Source organism: Neltuma alba, unplaced genomic scaffold, assembly GCF_004799145.2.
Source record: "Neltuma alba isolate B1F8T4 unplaced genomic scaffold, ASM479914v2 tig00012088_pilon, whole genome shotgun sequence".
In the NCBI taxonomy this organism is placed as follows: domain Eukaryota; kingdom Viridiplantae; phylum Streptophyta; class Magnoliopsida; order Fabales; family Fabaceae; genus Neltuma; species Neltuma alba.
The window spans coordinates 413,946-437,017 of NW_021636646.1; the positions used below are offsets into that span (position 1 = coordinate 413,946).

General features: G+C 37.0%; 3 protein-coding genes across 10 annotated transcripts; 1 reads left to right on the forward strand and 2 right to left on the reverse strand.

The window, feature by feature from the left end:
- The first annotated feature begins 6,387 nt into the window (after positions 1 to 6,387).
- Positions 6,388 to 9,950, forward strand: LOC114722282 (CBS domain-containing protein CBSX1, chloroplastic). Of its 2 annotated transcripts, none has more exons than XM_028908270.1 (8): positions 6,388 to 6,797; positions 7,663 to 7,750; positions 7,855 to 7,919; positions 8,203 to 8,251; positions 8,356 to 8,432; positions 9,201 to 9,316; positions 9,439 to 9,496; positions 9,588 to 9,950. In XM_028908270.1, exons 1-8 carry the CDS (start codon positions 6,579 to 6,581, stop codon positions 9,660 to 9,662), a joined length of 747 nt encoding a protein of 248 aa, XP_028764103.1. In that variant the 5' UTR covers positions 6,388 to 6,578; the 3' UTR covers positions 9,663 to 9,950. The 2 variants fall into 2 exon arrangements, with proteins under 2 accessions (XP_028764103.1, XP_028764104.1); XM_028908271.1 differs by having other exon boundaries at positions 6,392 to 6,797; positions 8,356 to 8,408.
- Positions 9,951 to 11,622: 1,672 nt separating this feature from the next.
- LOC114722277 (ethylene-responsive transcription factor ERF011-like) lies at positions 11,623 to 12,914 on the reverse strand. Its single transcript, XM_028908266.1, has 2 exons — positions 12,200 to 12,914; positions 11,623 to 12,160 (listed from the first exon to the last, which is right to left on the reverse strand). Exon 1 carries the CDS (start codon positions 12,912 to 12,914, stop codon positions 12,234 to 12,236), a length of 681 nt encoding a protein of 226 aa, XP_028764099.1. The 3' UTR covers positions 11,623 to 12,160; positions 12,200 to 12,233.
- Positions 12,915 to 17,089: 4,175 nt separating this feature from the next.
- LOC114722239 (U1 small nuclear ribonucleoprotein A) lies at positions 17,090 to 22,730 on the reverse strand. Of its 7 annotated transcripts, none has more exons than XM_028908218.1 (10): positions 22,016 to 22,730; positions 21,152 to 21,214; positions 20,916 to 21,000; positions 20,731 to 20,799; positions 20,466 to 20,523; positions 20,159 to 20,174; positions 18,606 to 18,712; positions 18,460 to 18,529; positions 17,695 to 17,780; positions 17,090 to 17,535 (listed from the first exon to the last, which is right to left on the reverse strand). In XM_028908218.1, exons 1-10 carry the CDS (start codon positions 22,358 to 22,360, stop codon positions 17,493 to 17,495), a joined length of 942 nt encoding a protein of 313 aa, XP_028764051.1. In that variant the 5' UTR covers positions 22,361 to 22,730; the 3' UTR covers positions 17,090 to 17,492. The 7 variants fall into 7 exon arrangements, with proteins under 7 accessions (XP_028764051.1, XP_028764048.1, XP_028764050.1 ...); XM_028908215.1 differs by having other exon boundaries at positions 20,159 to 20,210; XM_028908217.1 differs by having other exon boundaries at positions 20,442 to 20,523.
- Between the last annotated feature and the right edge of the window lie 342 nt (positions 22,731 to 23,072).

The following is a 23,072-nucleotide window of genomic DNA, read 5'->3' on the forward strand; positions in this document are numbered from 1 at the left end:
AAATTTTGATTTATAATTACAACCAAAAAAAAAAAACCAAAGGTGATTCGTATTTAATTCACTCCGGCTATTTACTATTTTTCTATTTTCATAATACTAGAACTTACAAGGGGGAAAACGGGGAAATAAAGAACCATCTCTTTCTTAAACAACTTTCCCACGTTAACCAGATCGAAAAGCATCTCCTCCCTCCCTCTCTTCCTCTCTCTCTCTTCTGCCTCTAAATTACCCACTAATGGAAATAGACAGCGCAAGCACTCCAAAAAGATAGCTAATAACTCAAATTTACCTTTTTCTACCATGTAATCGCTCATCATTCCCATCATGACTCACGCGAGTCATCTCTATCCACGTCCTGCGTCTTCGTCTATTTCCATCTTTCTCCTTCCTTTTGCTTTTTACAATTTATTTTAAATAAATAAAAAAAGTTGATGACTAAATGTCACCAATTGTGGGCCCATAGGAGGTCGAAATAAGGAAAGAAATAAGGGTGGGAAGAGGAGGGTAATTTGGGGAAGGGAGTGGAGAAATAATCCACGAGAGCCGTAGAGCAGGGGGAGGGGAGAGAGGAGAGAGAGGAGGGGGGGTTTGGTATCAGAAAAGGAAATGGAATAATAGGAGTAAAAGGAAACTCTTTCCAGAAAAGTCCAATGAATCCAAGAGTACGGGAAGCGGGCCACATTTGCCTCTTTCGTTCTCCAAACGACCAATGGCCTTCCTACGCTGTACCTCGTATTTATGACCCTTTCTCGCTACGTCACTCTCCCCCCTCTGCGCGTGCTCTCCACCCCTTTCCTGTTCATTTCCCTCCTTGGTCCCTTTTACCCTTCTCTCCCCTCCCCACTCATGCTCCATTTCCGGACTCTTTTCCGTCCCCCCCCCCCCCGCGCTTTCCAACTCATCATTATACTTTCACCAATTAAGCATCCCACGTTTTTTTTATCTTCATTCCAATTTAGTTTTTATTTTGTGTAATGATTATTTATGTAATTTCCGCTTTATCCCTTGGTCCAACATAAGAACATATCTTTACTTTAGGATGAGAGATTTTTTTTTGGCAAAATGATTAACACTATAATAAAATTATTAGTTTACATCACAAGGTTAGTTATTTATAAAAAAAAAAGAGAGAGAAAAACGGTACAAAAACCTATGGTCAGTTACTCATATTATTATTGTTCATCCTAACATGAGCTGGTCTTCCTTCATTTTAATTACTCGTATACAATTACTAATTTTATGTCTTGCCACTCAACTAAAGTAAATGGATACACTATATAAAATTTAAAAGCAAATTAAATGACACTAATCAGGATTTGATAGAGATACCAAAGTAGAAGAAGCATGCGTAGAAACGGGAGGCGGACGAGCGTGGGTCGAAGCCCGTGTATGAGAATGTCGAAGGCAACTCGAAACCATGGGGCGAAAGATCGAGAGATAGATTCGGACATCATTAGAGATATCGTCATGGTTGACATCATCGGCGTTATAGAAAATTATGGACAGCACAAAGAAAAATAGTAACTAATAAATATTTATTTTTAAAAAAAAAAGAAGAGGAGAAAAAAAGTGGAGGAAGAGGTGGGGGCTGTCAAAAAACACACCCAGAGAAGGCCACGTCAGGGCGCACCCCAGACAAAATTGCCATCAAGTCCAGCCTCGCAAAAACAAGGAACGTGCTTATCCTCATATATTCTCTCTCTCTCTCATCGCGCCAATGAGTGGGGGTCGCCGCTACGATCTTTCAAAGAAAACCAACCTTCCCATAATGGAAGTGAGACGAGGCTCTCCTTCACAGGCATGTTTTCCTGAACGGGAAACAGTACCCCAACCGAGTGGGGCCCCCACTCCCTCTCATTCAATAATCAAGCCCAGGCCCACCACTAAAGCTGTGTTACCGCCAGGCCCACTCGCTTTTATTATTCTCAGCCTCTAGGCCCTCTGTCTAACCCAACTGTTGATGTCCCATTAATTATTTTTATTATTTATTAAAAAAAGCAGAAAAAGAAAACTTATCGGCTTTTTTTTGACAAATTTAGCAGTTGCAGGAGGATTCTCCCACGAGGGTTTCTTCAAGTCATGATGATACATTTTGGTTGAGTTATTAGGTCTCGGGGTTTCTATTAGCTAATTTAATGGGAGGGGTCCTCTCTCTGTGTTGCCATTCATGAATGATCCATTCCAGTGGGGCACTCAATTATTAATTTTTTTCACTCGTCTCCGCCAAAATATCTGGGTGGTTGCAGCCTCATTTAGCACCACACTTCCGCTGCCCTAATAAAATCCCCTTTCTGTCCAAACACGGATTTTAATTTCCTCCTTATCAAGCACTGTTGCTTCATTAATTACCTAACTACTTCTATACATGGCATCCGTGTCAGTCTTCGCTCGGATCAATTTCGGGAGCCTTTTCTCGTTTAAATTATTCGCAGAAAATATATAATTTACGAAAGCTGCCGTCAAATGTAAATTATGTTTAAAAAGCTCGAGAGCGTATTTACGCCAGTCTGTTGGGATTGATTGAAGCAAAATAACGCCACGAGGTACAAGGAATAACTAAAGAACCTCTCGCCCCGGGGGGGGAGGATACGAGAGGAGAAAGAAAAAGGAAGGGACAGGGATGGGCGAGGGGAGGGCATATGTGCTTAATAAAACAAGTAACAAAGTTTGCGTGGGAATGGGCAAAAAGAACATATTCAAAGCGTAACATGATGTTTCATTGACAATATGGAGAATTGGAATATCAAGGAACACCAAAAAAATACGTGTGTTACTTCCCTTATGTAGCAAAGAGCCCATTCGTGATCAATTATATATTATTTGGCAGTTTTAGTAACCCCGACCCCGACCTACCAGGGAATCCCATGATATGATTTATCATTCGCCTTTTTTTAATTTCATCCAACATTTTCTCTTTATTGGCATTTCATAATTTCATGTCTGATGACACCGTCAAAACCCAGTCTCATAGTATAAAACGTTGTGATGTTGGCGGGAAAAAAGGAGCCACATGAAGGAATTCAGATCTGGTCCGGGGAATAAATGGGCAGGGTCAAATCCACAGTAAATACGTGGACAAGGGGGGAGTGGTGAGGTGGGGCCCAAAAGCCGATGCGAGGGGAGAAACATCAGACGGTGTCCGAGGCGCTTCGGAGGAACTGTGATCAAACCCAGGTTGTTGACCTGGCGAGTGGCGAGAAGCCGTGAATCATGTGAATTGAGATGGTGTGGACTGAGGCATCAGTCCAGTCACAGTGATGTACTGCAATTATTATTATTTTTTTACGGAAGATACAAAGGATAGCATTTGCATACGTGGAGCCCTATCAGACTCGTGTTATGGCATCAATAAGCTGGTACGGAAACAAACACGTGGAGGCTGGTCAGGGGGGTGGACATAATATCATACTAATACTTGCCATGTCTAGCCCCCCTCATGCTTTGCCTTTAATTATATAAAGGTGCCCATTACCTAGTAAGTCATCGAAACATGGGCATATCTATGATTCTTTAGTGCTTCCTCCTAAACAAAGTTTAATTCGTAAATTATATCACCTTTGCTGTTTAATATAAAAATTAATTAATTAATTTGAGTAGATTAAAAAAATAAATTAAGTTAGTTATTTATAATAAATAAATATTATTTTTTCTAAAATATCTTTACTAACCAAGTTTATTAGTTGGAATTATTATTATTAGAAGGACTATCTTAAAAAAATAAATAAATATGAGAGATAAAATAAATTAAAGTTTTATATTTAGGATCGAAATAGAAATTAAATAAGATTTTATATTAAAGATATGAGGTGATATATGTTATCTTTTTCCTTAAAACAATATACCACCAGATTTTTCTGTTCAGTTAAATCCATCGCCTCCGTTAATTCTATACAGTGCCCATCCAGATAGACGCTACGTAACACCATCAAAGCCAGGCTGTTTTGACCCACAGGTTCTGCCGAAAAATAACTTCACAACTACCGTTACTAAAAAAAAAGTTACTTTATAAAATATTATAATTTAGAAATTTCGGGAGTAATATCATCTTTAGCCCTTAAAATTTGATATAGTTTTAGTTTTGATTTCTAAAATTTAAAACCAATGATTTTGATCCTGAAATTTTAAACAAGTGGTTCTGTTCACTAAAATTTGATTTCATTTTGATTCATGTAGAGATTCTTGGTTATTAAAACAGTATTTTTGGTCTCTGAAATAATGACTAAAACTAAAATGAGATTCAGTTTCATAAATCAAAATTATTAGATTTAAATTTTAGAGATTAAAATTAAAATAAAATCAAGTTTTAAGGAACAGGAAGATTGTATGAATACAAAATTTTAAATTAATTTAGATCGCATCACGTAGCTTAATGTTGTAATGTGGGGCGCACTAATTTGAAGAGATGGGAGGAATCCTTAAAACGGTGAGTTGGTGACAACAATGAAGGTTTAGGAGTAAGTCAGAAGTACAATGAGCTGATAGACACGAGATGCAGCAATGAAACGGGTGCGCCGGAGTAATATCTCTCATTGACTTTGTGGGGCGTCGAGATGGAAAGAGACAGAGTCCACTCCACATCAATATGCCTACAGCTGCCGTTCCTAGATGACTCCTGCTGGGGAGCCGCAGTTCAACAAGTAAAATAAGGCTCCAAGTAGCCCCCCAAAGGCACAAGTTGGCCAACTTGATCAAGATTTCCACTTTATACTATGCGCTCTCTTCCTTCCATTGGATTTTTTTATTGCAAGACAAAATTGAGAATGTAATAAATATGTCAAGATACACATATTATTTTATCACCGGGGTAAAATAAAAAATTATCAACTGTCGCCATGGAATTAAGAAAAGACACCATACGAAACACTTTTTCTTTTTCGGGAAGAAAAAAGATAGACATACTACTTCCAATTTTAAATATAAGAGTTAATTGATTAATTTAAGTAGATTAAAAAAATAAATTAAGTTAGTTATTTGTAATAATAGATGTTGTCTTTCCTAAAATATCTTTACTAATCAAATTTATTAGTTAGAACTGTCACTATTAGAAGGACTATCTTGAAAAGTAAATAAATAAATATAAAAAACAAAGTAGATTGAAATTCTGTAAGTAAAACTAAAAATAAAAATTAAACAATATTTTATATTAAACACATGAAGTAGTATATAATAGAACAAGGGAAGGAAGTATTTATTTACATTATGAAAACGTTTAATCGGAGCGGCAGGCTCTCACGATGGGCCGGAGAACAACTTGCTCCAAACCAACCTCTTTTTCGGGGAAATAAAAAAAGAGCGCCGATTTTATACACAGAGACATGAATAAAAAAACATAGATCCCCAGCAGGGCCCGTCAAAATTGGTAAAACACTGACCGGTGATAAAGTTTCAAGTTCTAACTAATGATCGTCACAATATCTAAGGATGTTTGGAATAATCAGAAAATATTTTTAAAAAATATTTTTACATAATTCAAGATAAAACTCCTCTCATAACTTTATTGATTATTTCCCCCCTTTTACTTTTAACAAAATAAGCGGATGCAAGAACTTTTTTTTTAAAAAAAAAGAAACCAGAACTTACAATACAAAGGGTTGATTTTATTCAATGTTTTTGAATTATTATTGGGACTTTTTTCGCGTGTAAAATGCATGAAACGCATTAGTTTTAGTTTGCTGGGTTAGAGGAAGAGGAGCATGAAAAGAAGGGAGGGGAAGCCAAAACACAATTTTGGAGCTAAAGCCATACTGTCACATGGGGGCCTTATTGGAATGACGTTCTTACGCTGTTTTTGTAACATATGACTGGGCTTCTCTTTATTTGGGACTCAGTTTTGAATTTTGATTAAGATGTGGGTTCCTTACTGCTTGCTCCTACAAACATTTACTCCCAATTACACCCTATCAATAAGAATAGATAAGACGCGGGTCTTTTTGCCTATTTCCTCAAAAACTAGATTGGCCAGCCTCGTGAATTACATTATATAAGGATAAATAAGCAAAACTTTTCACGATCCTTAAACAACGTAGCTTCTTATAAATTTTATATTTTGTGTGTGTCCTCTGATATGTTGATTATTCTTTTTTAAAATATAAGAGAGGGCCAATCCCAACTGAGGAAAATAAAACACTAAACCGAACCTGGACAAAACATAAAAGCGTCTGCCACCTTTGCTGGACGTTCTTTGACTGAAGATGGCCCAAAATCCGCAATCGTCGGAGAGAAGCTTCAGTATGCAGTCTGATGGGCCATAGCGTTCAAGAAACATGGCCTTATACATGGGCCTAACCCATCATTTCACTGTAGTCGTGATATTCCGATTTCCGATGGCTCCACGTAGATTCCTTTGCAGGTTGTCTATCCGTTCTGGATGTTACATCTCGGCAACACAGCCAGGAATTTACTGGCGCCGCTTGGATATATCCGTTCGATATTTTTCACTCTAAAAGCAAGAAATCGCGGTCTCCATCCGCGGATCGCCTTGCCCAGCAAATATCTGCTGGGTGTTAGCTGCTCATCGAAAAGCCCCTTCTCCCCAGTTCGAGTTCCGAGTCCAGAATTGGGAGCACTAAACGCTGTCAATGGACTCTGTTATACACCTCGACACTCTGCTGCTGCCTGGTCCTGGCTTCTCTTCCAACCACCACCGGCCCTGCGTCTTCCGTTTTTCACCTCCCACCTGGAACAGTTACGGTGCCTCCTCCATTAATGTTCCCTGCTTCCACCGCTTCCGTCGAGTTCTGAGGATTCGTGGATCACTGGTGGCCGCTTCCAGCTCTCTCGCGACTAATTCAGTCCCGGTATATCTTTCCTGTACTCTGTGTCGCTTGAATTATACTCAATTCCTTTTGCCTTGTGTATATTGATAAATGAGAAGACTTATTCTTTCCATTAAAATCGATGTGTGCCAAGAAAAAAAAGAACAGAGAAAGAGAAGGTGTGAGTTATAATTAATTAATTAATTAATTATTATGTGTAGTTAAATTTAGTCTCATTTGGCCCAAAAAAACAAAAGCAGTATGTCACAACATAGTCGACCTGGTTCCTGAATTTACGGATCAATTTTACGCACGAGTTTAAGTATGGGTGATTTGTTTTTATAGGCTGTCCAGAGTTCAAAAATGGGAAACTGAATCTTAAACCTTTGAACCTGACTCGTTTTGGCATTTTCAAACATTGTTCCAACAGCTATGGCACATATATTTTGTTAGTTATTTGGCTATCTTATTCAGTGATGTGCGGCTTCTTTAAACTAAAGGGAGTAGTACTAGAGGCGGGGAGGAAAAATAAAAATGGTTGAAAGTTTGCACCGAGCTACTAATTCTACTTCCCGGGGTCCAGGGACTAGACCTTTTGCTCGCAAAAAACATTGAGTAATTTCACATCCCTATGCTTCTTCTTCTTCTTTTTTCATGGCCCTATCTGTCTTCTTCGGTGCATCCACTTTATAAGTGACGGAGAACAAAGGCAATTAAAAGAAAATCTTTTTAGCTGGCAGTTTCAAACAGAGAGAAGCCTCTTATTGTGAGGTAGAAAAAACCAAGGCCAAATTAATATTTTCTGCTTTCCTGATAATGCTAGAGGTTCACTACTGTTACTCCGTTATAAAGTCCGCTTATGAAAATTGTGTTCGTTGTGCTAACTGAATTTTGGCGTGGCATGCAGTCTAGGAGTGGTGTTTATACTGTTGGTGACTTTATGACAAAGAAGGAGAACTTGCATGTCGTAAAGCCAACAACATCTGTAGAGGAAGGTAATTTTTATGTTTATGTTCATGTCTTATCCCGCAAATTTCTTCCTGGTGTGGGGAAAGAGGTTATAATTTAAATTTCTAACATGTTATCTACTTTGCAACAGCTCTGGAAACTCTTGTTGAACACAGAATAACTGGTTTTCCTGTCATAGATGATGATTGGAATTTAGTGAGTCCTCTCTACCCATTTTCATTAATCAATTTAAATTTTGCCAATGTAATCTGTGTCCTTACACTGATGAAGAGAACTCTTGGGCAATTTTACAACTTTATTTTTTTCTCTCTCTAAAATATTCAGAGACATTAATATCCATTTAAATGCTTGGTAATCATTTATGCTGCATAAGCTCTCCGTACTTTACATAGCCAGGCTTACATGTGATTAGTTCAACAAATTATCGGCAGGTTAGTTGTCATGAAATGATTTCTGAATATTCTCTTTTCCTCTGCAGGTTGGTGTTGTTTCAGATTATGACCTGTTAGCATTGGACTCTATATCAGGTAAATTGATTCGGTAAACATGAAAAATGAGTTGTTGGCATTTGTGATGTTTATTTTTATTAATAAGCCGTCTTTGCTCAAATAAGATGTAATGCTCATTTCAGGCCATGGACGAATAGATAACAGCATGTTTCCTGAAGTTGACAGTACTTGGAAAGTATGTGAAAAATCCTCCCCGCGGGTAGTTGAATTTCAGTTCCATTTGTATGTTCTGCAGTTGTCAATTTTAGTTCCATTTGATGAGATGCTTAAGAAGGGCTTATCAATTCTTGAAATTGCCGCGTTTCACCAGCACTACATATGCATATAACTGGGCATTCCATACCTGCTTTGCTTTCTAAACAATTTCAAATATGAATATTGCAGTTGTCCACCATGTTTCAGGGAGGTGTTTGTAAAGCTTATACCTGGTGTAATTTTCAATGATGCATATAATCTGTGTATATTGTTCTCTTTCAGCTCCGACACTCCATAGTTGTCCATTCTGGTTGAATTCCTAGTCCTTACCTCTCACTGCATGTCCTCCTTTCGCCCTTTCTATATGTTGATGCTATCACGGGATGTGGGGGTATTCATGAATCATGATAGATATCTTCCTCCTTTTCTTACCTTCCTTTGTACCATACTTCAAGACTCATTTAAATAACTCCTTTTCTTTTTCCCACAGTAACACTCTGAGATCACATATTGATGAAAATGCATTCCAGCCATTCCTTACAATGCTGTTGCCCAATGTGGTTGAAAGACAAGAGCAACTTTTGAAATTGATCTGAAATCATCTCAATTTACTTGAGATAAAAGATGGGCAGAAAGGGAAATTAACATTGGCATAACCATGATTACGCTAAACTGGATTCATTGCTGCTTGTAGGATTTTAAATACCTAGATGGTTCATGATTTATTTAATTTATGAAAGATGGATGTTGTTAATATTATAACGACTTGCAGACTTTCAATGAGCTTCAGAAACTGCTTAGCAAGACCAACGGGCAGGTGATTGGTGAATTAATGACCCCCACTCCTATGGTTGTTCGGGAGACCACCAATCTTGAGGATGCTGCAAGGTCCTTTATTGTGCTCCCTTTAGTTCAACATACCTCATCCCTCCTCCACTTCTTTTTTCTCGTAGGATTTACTTTGGTTAATCAAAGATGACACCTTTGAAATTTATATTCTCTACCATCAGATTATTGCTGGAGACCAAATTTCGACGACTTCCAGTTGTAGATGCTAAGGGAAGGCTGGTAAGGGACTCCTAAATTCCGTTTTCTTTCTTATTTTCTCGGTCTTCATGTTAATTTGGGTCTCTAAGGCGCCATTGTTAATGATATGAAGGTCGGCATTATCACAAGAGGAAATGTGGTCAGAGCCGCTCTTCGAATTAGAGGGGAGATCGAAAAGAAAGCATGACACGATTTAGAAGACCATTCATATGATTTATTGTTTGAATTGGTGGACGATACTAGCTTTGAATAGGATTAAAATTTTGGCATATGCATGCATACGTGCATATCAGTTATAGTGTTGCTTTGCTATTACAGGAATGTCAATCGTCATTTAATTATTTAATGACCAACTCTCCCTTGTAAAATTACCCCTATATATTCTGAAACTCAGTCTGATGTTTGGCATAAAACTGAAAACCGACGCAATAAAGTGATGAGCATGACGTGAGTGAATCTTTACTAGACCCTGCAACAGTTGATTTGCAAACAATTTCCCTGCCATTAATGTACGAATGTCAACTATCAATATGTTCCTATGAAGATATTTTTAGAGTTAATATTATTTTTAATTTTTGAAATTTGATGTCAGTTTAATTTTGTTTCCTGAATTTTGAGGCATTTTATTTTGGTCTGTCTAAAGTTTTTTTTCCCCCCTGAAACACTATTTTTGGTTCTTGAAACCTTGTTTTCAATTTAGAGAAGTTTAAATTTTGAGAATTAAATATAGTATTAATCTTATTTTTAAACACGTTGCGCTGAAGTGTCCAACATATTTGGGCCATCTATATGACTTAATCTGAGCCGGTTTCCCCTTGTTCGAACTCCAATGCGATAGTTTACAAAGAATGAGATTCTAAAACAGTAGTTTTGGAACAAGGATCGAAACCTAAGACAACAGTGAAATACGAGTAGAGGAAGTTCTTTTTGTTTTTTTTTCTAATCAGAAGTATTTTTTTACACAGTTGGATACTAAATGTGAATATTTTTCTTAACGAATATTTAAACTTTAATTCATAATGTCGTGAGAAACTAGCTTTTCCGTTGAACGTCATTCTTGTTGGTGGAATCGTGGAGGTATTCTTTTAAATATGACTGAGGGTTCACATTTTGTGAATAAAAAAAAATCAATAATGAGAGAAATACGGTGTGGTGAGTCATAAAAAGCTTATTTTCATTGTCATTTGGATCCTTCTTCCCCGTCCACATTCCTTGATTCGGGGAAACACAGTGCAGGAGCTTCTGAATGTCTTCTTCACTTTAATTTTGCAGCTAAAGGCCTGTGACCACATGCAGCATGTTTTTGTTTTTTTTTGGTGATAACATGTGATATATCTTTGCCTTGGAATAAATCTTTCCCTGCCTTGTTTGATTCAGCCTCTTAAGAGAATCTTTTTTTTTTTTTCCCCCCCTGCTGGGAGGCCGACCTTTTAAATAGATTAAAGAGACAACTACTACTTCTGACCGGAAGCCACCCCTCAGATAAGAACAGGGTTTAAAAAGTTATCTCAGTCTCCGCTAATCATGGATTAGTCACAGATCTTTGCGAACTTAAAAGTATGGGGTACAGCTCAGATCCGAATCAGAAAATCGCTGCAAGATATATTATTGGTTAGTTGGCCAATTGTACAGAGAGGATCCGGAGGCAAATATTAAGGAAATAAAGGTGCATCGCAGCTAGTAATGAGTAATGGCTTTTAATGAAGCTAGTTTTTTAATGCAGCGGCAACGCTCCAGTGCTCCGTTAATGGGTGCGTTAGCAATTAGCAGTAACCGTCATAAACAGTACCACTGACAAATTGTTGGAAGTGTTAATTTCTTTTATTTTGTTACGTAGATTACTCAAGTCATCATCAAGCATATTTCTTCTAACAAGGATTTAAATCTTGATTTGTTTTCCCTTCTATTAAATCTAACTCTCTTTTTTTTTCCCTTTTGCCAACCTAGCCCGAAACCCATTGAAAGTGTTAATTACCAACACATAATCTAAATAGTAGTATAATACTGATATATGACCAGAACAATAACAGTGATCATAGTATTAGGAGAGGATTAAAGGTCACCGAACTTGATATTATGAATGAAGTGACCTTTATAAGCAAGGGAAATGTAGTTTTGGCTTGGCACGGAGAAGCAAGGATAATTTATTCTTATGGTTAATGGTGAGATGCAAGTTGAATTAGGAGGAGAAGGGCGACAAAACCGATGAGGCGACCCCATCAGCGTCGTTATCCTCCCCAAAGAAAAACAGAAGCAGAAGCAGCGACCACTGGCACTGTGAATCTACAGCGCAACGAGAAAAACAAACACCTAACTCTCTCGGTCTTATCGCTTCTCTTTTAGTAGTTATCACTTTAGTGGGTAACATGGCTCCTTCTCCCCCTCTTGTAGGCCACTCCTGTCCCCTCTTCTCAACCCGCGAATCCTAATTTCCAAACTCACACATTCAGCCACAACAAATCTTCACACATCAAGAGACAAGAAGCTGCTAACATCTTCAACAACGAAAACCATCGTCGAAATAGAAGAAGGCTAATTAATTACTAATTAGTTAATTTACATTTAACAACTCTTCTAACGACACCAAAATTTCTTCGGCATGGAAGAAAACGCTAGCCAGGACCAGGAGGTGATGAGGAGGGCTTCATCAGCCATCGGCCCTCTGTCTTCATGCTGAATGTTAGCCTCTCTCCCGCTGGAGAAGCAAGGCAAGCACTGAGCTGCAGAATAGGTTACTGCTTCTAGTCTGCTTCCCATCTCACTCGTAGTCGCAGTCCGAATTCTCGGGTTCTGGCATCTTGTTAAGATCAACCCCCTCCAAAAACCCCCCGGAGCCCGCTCCGGAGACTGCGCTGCGTGAGATGAGCTCCGGCGCCACCGAGGCATGGTGGTGATGGAGGAGAGCGGCCTGAAGCGCATCGACTCTGGCACCAACCTCCGTCGCCTTCTTCCGAATCGAAGCCGCCGACATGTCGCAGTCGCATCCGCCAACCCCGCCGTCTTCCAGAAGGTCCGGGAAATTAAGCCGGGCCGATGGTCCCCTGAGATAGAAAACGGCGGTGTCGTAAGCCCGCGCCGCCGCGACGGGAGTGGAGTAGGAACCGAGCCAAATCCTAGAGCGTTTATTGGGCTCTCGAATCTCGGCGACCCACTTGCCCCACTTCCTCATCCTAATCCCTTTGTACCTTCTCTCGCCTGCAAGTTCGACGGTCCCCCTTTTCCTGGTTGGCGTCTCTCTGCCCCTCACTCCACCACCTTCCGCTGATTCACCATCCATCCCTCTCTCTCGACGAGTTTGATCAAAAGGGAGAGAGAGTGCGTGAATCGTCATGAGGAACGAGGAATATAGAGAGAGTGAGATGAGAGACGAAGAGGGAAAAGAGTGATGCCTTTTGGAGACACCCTCGCGGTCGCGGGACTCCTCCACTGGCCTTGTCATCTACTTATGCCTCCACGTCCCTTTCCTGAAACCCAAATCCAAAGCGGAAAAAAAAAAAAACAATAACCAGTTCTAAATTACAAAACCATTTCACCGACATAATCTCTTATTATTATTTTTTTAATCTTTTTATGTATTTTAAAGCTGATGTGGCCATTTATTCATCAATTGTGACCCGATATACACCTTGGGAGAGAATTCCTCCGAGAATTTTCAATTTTATTCATCTCTCATATACTTTCATATAATTGAAAAATATGTGACATATTTATTATTTTAAATTAAATTTAATTAGTATTTTGAACAAACGGAGGCATTAAAGAATTAAAATTGAGCACAATCTACTTAACTCTTATAAAAGTATTTTAATAAAGGAAATTGGTAAAGGATTGCAATGAAATTTCTACAATTAAATTGAATGAATGTTTTAAAATATCAAAATAATTAAAGCTCCAAGACCCGGTTGTGTGGGCTGGCATATGTTTTATTTCCTCGTGCTTTACCGAACTACTAACCTGGGGATTTTTTTTTGGCACCAAAAACGAATACGTGTAGCAGTAATCTTTTAGGATTACAATACGACGTAACATCTGGCATGTGGGGGTGAGGGTTGGTTGCTGTCTATTGCGGGTTAGTGAAATGGAATTGAAAGCCTGATTGGAAAAAAAAAAAAGAAGCATAAACTTTAAAATTTTAATTTGTTTCTCATAATTAGTTCAATATGTATTTTTAAAATAATTAAAGTGTGGCGAGACTGAAGAGGTAGGTCGGTGGTCGGTGGATGGATACCGTTGGGAATTGACTTTTCCTCTACGCAATACCGAAAGGCATATCCATGGGGGTATTCTGGGAATTTTAAAAAAATGTAGTAGTATCCTACAAAATTAAAGTTGGGGCGCCCCACCAATCATATTAAGGGGCGGCTTTTTAAAATAATTGTTACAACCATTTTATTCTGTTAATTATTTATCAACATAATTATTAAGGGTAATTTCGTGTAGCTATTGGTTGGCGCTTCTCAACGCGTCACTCAACTGGATTATGACATTACAAAATGTTTTTTTTAAATAAAGATTTATTTGTGATTTTTTTATCTATAAGTTAGCTTATTAAATTTTCATATAAATATATAATTTTATCCTATATTCGTTATTGAGTCAAAAAAAATTTTGATAGAAGATTTGTATATTAAATAAAATTAAAAAATTGTCAACTTCCAGTATAAAATTAACGCAACTTAAATTTTTTTAATTTTAATAAAACATGTTAAAAATAATTTATAAATAGAAACATACTTGCCTCCAATCCCGAAATTATATTTGGTATGTCTATATAGTTTACTTCTATCAAATTCTAAAACCAGCGTGGTATACTAATCTAAAGAAAAATCGGTACTAAATATAATAACTTATTGAGAAGTAAGTTTCTTTTCCATGCCTATCAAAAAAAATTTTGAGAAGTAAATTTTGTTCTTCAATATAAATTTTTAATTCACTTTATCTTTTATATTTGTTATTTTTTCAATATGGCAACTACTTTGATACAGTTATATTAAAAAAATCATATAAATTATTTTTTACAGATAATTGACTTAATTAATTTTTTTAACAAATTTACATGATTTTGTTTCTAGATTTAGGACTGGATAGAATAATAACCCAAAAGAAAAAAGAAAAAAGAAAAATTCGAATTCATAAATAAAATGATAGCAATTGTCTAATTGAAACAAGGAGCTAAGAAGGATGAAAAATAATCAAGCAATCAGGGATAATGCTCACACTATTGCATGACAGCTCCAAAAATAATATTTTTAAAATATGCCCACGCCTTTTTGCCTTTGGTGTGTCTAATTCATTTCCCAGTGTATTAATAGTCCAAGGATTTTTTTTTTTAATATTTGCGCTCCAAACACAATAATGTTTTCTATCCTCGCCGAGGCTACTTTTGAGAACAGAGCCAGGAAATAGAGAAAAGGGCTAACTTTCCTCTGGCCTTTCTGCTTTGCCATAAAATAAACGTAAAAGCAAGGTCGTAGCTTTAGGCAAATTGGTTGTAACGCTTTAAGCAAGCTTTATGTGCGTAACACGATATTATAAAAAAGGGCAACATTAGAATCAATCATTGATGAGCATGGTGCTTTGTTAACAAGACTTGCAAGAAACACTCCCAACGCAGGCCAGAGAAAATTTGTTGAAAATGTTAACCAATAAATTCTCCGTCTTTTTGATAGGTTAGGTTCAAATGACAACGATTCTTTCTCTCCTCAATGACACTTTTTTCAAAGCTAACTAAGCTTAAAATCGGGGGAGTTGATGAATTTAAAAATTAACGTGTTTCAATACACATGCATGAGATGATTGGACCGCTATTTATCTTTGATAGTTGTCGTCTCCTAAAGACGATTCCGGCCTTAATCTAAATGAAAGAAAGAAAGTAATTCTGCGTCCAAATTTATATATTTATTAAAGATTAGGTGTACTTATCTTCTCGGTAAGTTAAGTCAACGTTAGGAAACAAGATGTGTCTGAAAATATTAGCGCCGAAGTCATCGGATCCAGTGACCCAATAGCACGGAAGAGGGATAACTTGTTTGTACGATGGAGACACTGGGGAGATAATTGCAAGGAAAGATTCGTATGATTGTGGAAAAAGAGCAAAGTCAAAGCTGGGAGAACAGTGGAAGAGAGGGAATTCAATGGCCTTTTATTGCGATTGACTTTTGGTTGTTCACTATTATCGGATGCTCCTCAATTCGCTTTCCAAGTGATCCTGTAAAGCAATGCCTTCCTCGGTTTTAAATGTTTGGTGCACAAAATTCAGACGATAGTTCAGGAAAACAGAACAGTGTTATCTGACTTTGACTCATAAAAGTTTGGGACTCTGTTGGTTGGCTATGGAGCTCTGACTTGGAAATTGAAGAAAGAGGAAAGCACAAAGAAAGCAGAGCAAAGAACAGAGTGATTTCAGGGTGTTTGGGAACGGAAACACTAAAAAGAGGGTTTTTTTTTTTTCTTTTTTTAAACCTCAATTGAGACAATTTTTTTATATATTTATTTTGATACCCGTAAAATTATTTTTAAAAGGCTAGTCAAACACCTCCTTCTGTTCACAACACGAACTTGGGGAGGTTCAAATCACTTTAAATTTTGCTTGCTGCTTATATCCTGTGAGGAATGAAGCGTATTCAGATTTTGAACCATTTTTAATGAAAAGGGTTATCAAGTATTACAATTGGGAAGAATTATATTGGTAAATGCATCATTAAATTTTAGGACAATTATTATAAAGTTCCAAATAAAAAACATAGTCATTGAAAAGTTCCAGTGACAACAAAACAAGTTATAATAACAAATTCGAAAGCAATAAATAACAACTTCTTACTTGTTATTAAGACTTATTGATGATTATTTTCTTTCAATCTCCCTTGAATTTTTTTTAAACCCCGGTTCTTCAAAAGTTCTCTCATCCTTGTAGTTTTATATATTAGAAGCTCATGTGCGCTTTTCTTAACATTTTGCATGCTTTGCCTAGAAAATCAATAAACACTGTACATACTCTAATTAAGTTTCACAATGGTGGAAGGGTGGAGTTGAGTTGCAGCAGTCGCACGAACTGATGAGGGTGGGGATGCTGTTGGGAAACTCTTGTGGGTGACCCTCACTTTGTCGCCTGGGCAAAAGATGACTCGAGCATCATGATGCTCCAAACAGGTCAAGCTGAATGACGAGGGAAATGTTTCAGAGTTGTATTACTGCTTTCTAAACAGAAATTTTTAAGAGTTAATACTATCTCTGATCCTTAATATAAGACTTTATTTGACTTTTATTTTGATCATAAATAAAAGATCCTAATTTACTTTGTCTTTTATATTTACCTATTTTTTTCTAAGATAGTCTTTTAATAATGATAATTCTAGATAACAAACTTGATTAGCAAGGATATTTTAGAAAATATAATACATATTCATTACAAACAACTAACTTAATTAAGTTCTTTAATCTTTCCAAATTAGTCAATTGAGCCTTATAATTAAGACCGGAGGTAGTACTTATTTAACAGCAATGACTAACAGATTTGACAGCAGAAAGATTAAGGACCTAATTTTTTGGGAGGGGGCCTCAAGGATCTAATTCAAAATCAGTGAAAACCACAACTCCAAATTAGTTTTGCCTTAATTAGCATAAAATATAAAACGTGTCAAATCCAGGAAAAAACAATTAGCCAAGTACAACAGTTGACAGTTGAGGTGAGAACTTGTATGAAAAATAAATATACACATACTACAATACAGTATGGACGTGAGGATTCTAAACCAAGGGCACTAAAGCGGAGAACACAACTTTTATCGTTCTGTACTTCATAATGGAAATAAGGATTCGGAAAGCGCTGGGACCGACAAACGACGTAAAAACAAAAAATGGAAGTCAGGTACATGCATAGCATCGATCCACCCACTCTTCAATTGGCAGGCAAATTTCGAGGGACAGCAACTCAAAATGACTGATCAAGATCCGTGTCTCTTGTCCTTTTCGTCCTTTTATTTTCATTTTATTTTTGATCGTTCCTGCAGCAAGCATCTTACTTCGGCTTCTTCCGCATACCCATCCGTGATTTTGCATATCTAGATTTCTCATTAAGCAAAACAGAACACTGGGGATAATTTGAAAGGGTAATATACAAGACAAACGCATTTTCCTTTACTGCTTTTATTTTTCTCATTTTCTGTCTCCAGTGAATGAAAGAAAATTGAGCATTAAAAAGAGGAGTGAACAAAGGATACGCCAACCGCATTCCCTCCCCAGCTGCTGAGGAGTAAAGAACGGTGCCTTGAAGACTGTTTAGAGCTCCAGTTGAACTGGCAACATCCTGCACACAAGCATGCAATGAGGAATAACAAAGCTAGCACCCAAAGCGAAATCAAGATCCAAAAGAAAAAGCATTCAGATCTTCGCACAACGGTCTACATGTTCATTTGGATCAACCCCCGGATTTGTTAGCTGAATAAAAAGTTTCATGGATTACTTCTAAAAACAAACTCACGCTAGTCTAAATATAATGCATTGAAATGGGTGACAGACATTATGCAGGATACTAGATTCATTCTTAATCTAGATTGGGAGGTCCTAGTCAAGCATAGTTTTAGGGAGAACCTTATTTTAGCGGATCAATTAGCGAAAGCTTCTCATAAATTAGATGGAAATTTTTGTATCTTTGATCAATCTCCACCTATGCTCCATGGGGTGGATCTTGATCAAGAGAAGAAACTTTGTACTTGTTGCTTGTTACTAGTAATGCGATTCAGTTTCTATTAAAAAAAAAAAAAAAAAGGGTGACAGACCTCGCAACAGTTTTCATGTCATCGTCATTGCACTCATTTTATACTTGTTTATTTAATTGTCAACTGAATATTAAAAAGGGAGCAACAGAGGAATTCATTGTTAATAGAAATCTGGCAAAAAAGAACAAACTGAGCTGTAAGAGGGTCCCTATGAATGCATTGCAGGAGTCCATGTCGTGCTACAAGAAAAGACAACAAAATAAATACCTGAAAATCAACAAATGCAACTGGAGCTCCATATGTGCTCTGCATCTTCAGTTTCAAAAAACCAGGACATCTGACAAATAAACAAAATAACCAAACTCAAATTCAACTGGTTTCCAAATATAATGCTACAGAAGATGAATACTGACCTGGAAAATACTTGCATTAGTTCTTGTTCGGTACAAGATGGCCCCAGGTTAGCCACAAATAAAGTTGGGCATGGGGTCACATTTTGCGGAATGCGAGCGGAGTTATTCTGTCGGATAAAAGACAAATATTACATGAAGTGAGATGCAACAGTTGCATATTAAATAGAGTTCAAATTTCACGGGATGTAAAGAAGAAACAAATAAAATGATAATACACAATAATTCAAAGATGGGAACCTAAATCAAAACATATATGGTATATCTACACCATTAATGGAAATCCTTAGAAGCGTCCAGGTACAGCTCATGGATATAACTCATTCTAAGGGGCCCAAGATATGATGCAAAGCAATGTACTCTTCATGGATACATGATGTAAATAGCTTGAACCTTGAAGGACATAACTCAGGAGGCTCAAAATATGGCGTTAAGTAATGTACTCTTGAACAGCCTAATAAATAGCACTAAAGGAACACGAGTATATACGACCAGTACCAGCGTTGGCTGTTGAAAACAGCTATTTCAACAAAGAGATTCACTTCCACCATGAAGGTTTTTAAAGTTTGATTGTAGAGGCTTACAAATAGATTGGATAAAATACAAGAAATTTCCTCCCATCCATATAAAACATAAGATTCTGCAGATTGGAAAGCTCTTCTCATTAGCTCATTAGCTAATTAGAAGGCATAAAAATGAACAGTGATATAGAGCCAAAATCATAAGAATGGGATCCATTTGTTTTTTGAAAAAGAAGGAAGGAGTTGTCAGTATACTTTAACAACACAAGGAAAGGGAGGTTAAGTTATTTTTTTGGGAAAAATGGAAAAAGAAGGAAACAAGCCCTGATTCAAAAGAGAGGAAGGGATGTCTAAATCCAACCAACTATAGAAGAAGACAGTGAATATTTGATTCTGAGTTGTATTGAAATCGAAGTCAATCTAAAGAAGAGCCAACGACCACCCTCTGAATGGAAAGTCGAAACTACATAACAGCTGCGCATCTCATCTCCTATGAAAATTCTAGTGCTTAGTAGTCAACCGAAGAAGTGGACAACTACCAATATTTACCCAGTAAGAAAATTGTGTAAATCTAACACCTCTAAAAGACCAGAAAGCTAACTTTTGTTAAGAAGAAGAAACAAATGCAGCACAATGAAACCAGAGAAATAGTTGTTTCCCCTATAACATGGTCACGGGCAGACATCGAAGGGCTAAAAAGGAGGAGGACCTTTTATGCTTCAAACATCAAAACAAAATAAATGCAATCTCACTTTAAATAAGTTTTCTCCAACAGCAGCAAAAACACACACAGATTTCATTGCTTGTTGATCACCATATGCAATTAAGGCACACTATAGTCAAAAGCACTATGTACTGGTTTCGTACTTCCGTTGAATACTGAAGATATAACCATTTGTAACATAATCTAAATCAAAAAATTATGACAAGGTACGGAAAAAGACATGATCAATTACAAACTTGACATTACAGCTCTAACAAATTACAAATTGAGAAAAGCAAAAGAAGGAAGAAAATTTGAAAGAGAAAACTCACCAAATTTGCCGCCGCACTGTCATTAAAAGCTTTACCATCAACATAACGTTGGCTAAATAATAGAAAACAAACAAACAATAATCCAATTAGCTCTAACATACAAAGGCAACAACTTCAAAAGGCAAATCCAATGGTCTGACTCCAAATATAGTGCATTTAGTAATTCTTTTATAAAAGAAATAGAGCTCTCCCAAGTAACTTAAAAGTTAAAAAAAGATGTGCTTTATATTAAGACACATCACTTCCGCATAAAAAATATTTGTGCTTAAGTAGTGCATATGACCTTTGTGCAGATGGATAACCATACGTGTTTGTGTTGTAAGCAGAATTACCCATTCCAGGCATGTGTATGCTGCCAACACCTGCTAGTGCCCAAGCGTGCAAAACATGTGCAGAGTGAGCTCATAGATAAAGTGTCCTTGGTGTGATCAATAATTAACTGGTCTCCAAGTAAGAGATTAGATATTGAGCTGAACATAAAAATGCCAGGATAGTGAACTGGAAAATGTCAAACAAGTAGCATATGTTGAGAGCACCCTATACCCTAAAACAACCAAGTAAAACCAGCTCACCAGAATCAGGAGTTGCCCTTGAAAAAGAAGATCCTCTAGCCTTCTTATCTGAGCCAACTATTTCATCATCTGCTTGCGGTAGTCAATCAGAGCCCAAAAAATTCAGTTGGAACTTGGAAGCACTTGAAACATAGAATACACAGATAAAATAATCCAGTGAAGGCTGAAAATGACTAGAAAAAAACCTATTCTTGTGCGCTTAGACCTAGAGTTGGATTTTGCTAAATCTATATATAAAGTTGACCCCTCTTCAAGGTCAAAGACCATCCCCTGCAAATCAAGCAAACTCAAGAGATGTTAACACCCAAATGAAATTATTTGTTTCTCCTCTTACATTGAAAATCAACTGACTGGCATGTTCTATAAGCTACCAAGCATATCTCCTAAATTAAAAACATGTCTGGTGTAATAATACCCTTACATTTAATGCATGCATTGCCATGAGTGCAGACTGCTGATTAGTGAATACAGCAAAAGCAAAAGCCTGTCAACACTCAACGTAAAAAGAATATATCAGAACAGAGAAATTTAAGAATAAAATACTCTACAATAACATGTGTTAGAACAAGATAAAAGGGTTATTGAAGTTAATTTTATTTGGGTTGTGAAGATTGAAGAAAGGTGTGAGCACCCCATTTGACAAGATAGACCAGATTGAGATGATCATAATTGTAAGATGAACAATCCAGCAACCAGAAATCTATTTCCTTTAATCAAATCGTCTTACATGCATTAGCATCATAAATCAAGCTCAAAGATCATTGTATCCAATGAACTTCGCCATTACAATGCTGCATGGTGTTAATCTCTTTATGGCGTCATACGTCATGGCTATAAGAAAGACAGAGAAACAGGTAGAACCAAAACGATCAGTTAACCAGGTTCAGACAGCGCCCTTGCATAGAGAATTTCATAGCACCACACACGAACTAAAATCCTGGGTGATGCAAAATGCAGATACATTTGACTAGGGTTTTAACTTGGGGCTCAAGATGTGCCATTTGAGATTTTAAAAATTGATTTGGTACTTCTGAAACTAGCCATTCCGGTTTCGGATCCGTTCGTAGGATTTTAATTATTAGCAGCACTTAAGTTGCTTTTTACCTGTTTTTCTAGCCTATCCAAAAGCTACTTGATATGTTGCATCGATACATTCAACTTTCAATCATAAATTATATGGAAGTTATTGAACTACCGAGGTTCTTATTCCGGTCCTACATCAAGAAGAATGGAAGATATATCTAAACTTGCATAAATATTCAAGGCCACAAAAGATACACAATACCTGTGACGACTCAGTCGGGCTACGAAGATGTGATGACTCGTAACCGGGAAACTCTCGAAATAAATTGTAGATTTCGCGAGGCTTCACATCCTCGGGAAGGCCGGCGATGAAGAGTGTCCGAACCTCGTCAGCGGAATACTGAAGAGGATTCGAAGGGCCGTAAGGAGCAAACAGGGGCTGCTGGTACGACCCATACTGCGAAGGCAGATGGTGGGGGCCGGGAGGAGCCGCACCAGGAGGCGGTGGCACCACCGCAAGCGACGAGGGATGAGGATGTTGATAATATGGAAAAGTATGATGAGTCGAGGATTGGGATTGCGTGTAGAAGGCAGCCATGTCGTCCATGGGGCTCGATTGGAGCTCTGAATATGAGGATGGATCCCTCCAGGACTTGGCGAGCTATTGATTTGGTGCGCCAAAAAGAAACAAGCACAGCAGGATTTTTCCCTCTCGCCCCAAAGTCCAAACTAAATCTAATTTTCATCCCGACAAAAACAAACATCTAACTATTTAAATATATACATTTTTAAAAAAAATTTTTGACCTGAACATTTTTAAAAATTAAAGATATACAAAAAGGTTTTTAAACTTTCACACTGAAAAAAATGACCAACATGAAACTTGACTAACTTATTTAAATTAATTTTTCAATTAATATTTGTTAGACTAATTATTCATCCCGTTATTAATATAAAAGCTACTTAATTAATATGAATATATTAAAAAATTTAAATTAATTAATTAATTAGTACAACAAATATAACATGATCTCTTTAAAATGTTTTTGTATGGTATTAAAATATGTATGAGTTTATAAGCTAAATAAATTAACTAAAAAAAAGATAAATATGAGAAATAAAATAAAACATATTAAGATACTCCTCCAGTCCTTAATATAAGACCCATTTAACTAATTTGATTAGATTAAGGAAGTTAGGTAAGTTAGTTAATTATAAAAAATGTGACATATTTTTCCTAAAACACCATAATCATTTTTCTTAATACCCCCTCTCCCTCTTTTACTTGATTATGGTTGAGGGAGTATTTATATGGGTAA

Bases quoted from the DNA above. Each gene is read 5' to 3' on its own strand.
- LOC114722282 (XM_028908270.1), top strand. From the start codon at position 6,579: ATGGACTCTGTTATACACCTCGACACTCTGCTGCTGCCTGGTCCTGGC. The intron at 7,920-8,202 runs GTGAGTCCTCTC...TTTCCTCTGCAG, and splicing joins TAGATGATGATTGGAATTTA to GTTGGTGTTGTTTCAGATTA. The intron at 8,252-8,355 runs GTAAATTGATTC...TGCTCATTTCAG, and splicing joins AGCATTGGACTCTATATCAG to GCCATGGACGAATAGATAAC.
- LOC114722239 (XM_028908213.1), bottom strand. From the start codon at position 22,360: ATGGACGACATGGCTGCCTTCTACACGCAATCCCAATCCTCGACTCAT. The intron at 21,001-21,151 runs GTAAGGGTATTA...CTTGATTTGCAG, and splicing joins TGGCAATGCATGCATTAAAT to GGGATGGTCTTTGACCTTGA. The intron at 18,713-20,158 runs GTGAGTTTTCTC...TTTATCCGACAG, and splicing joins ACAGTGCGGCGGCAAATTTG to AATAACTCCGCTCGCATTCC.
- LOC114722277 (XM_028908266.1), bottom strand. From the start codon at position 12,914: ATGACAAGGCCAGTGGAGGAGTCCCGCGACCGCGAGGGTGTCTCCAAA.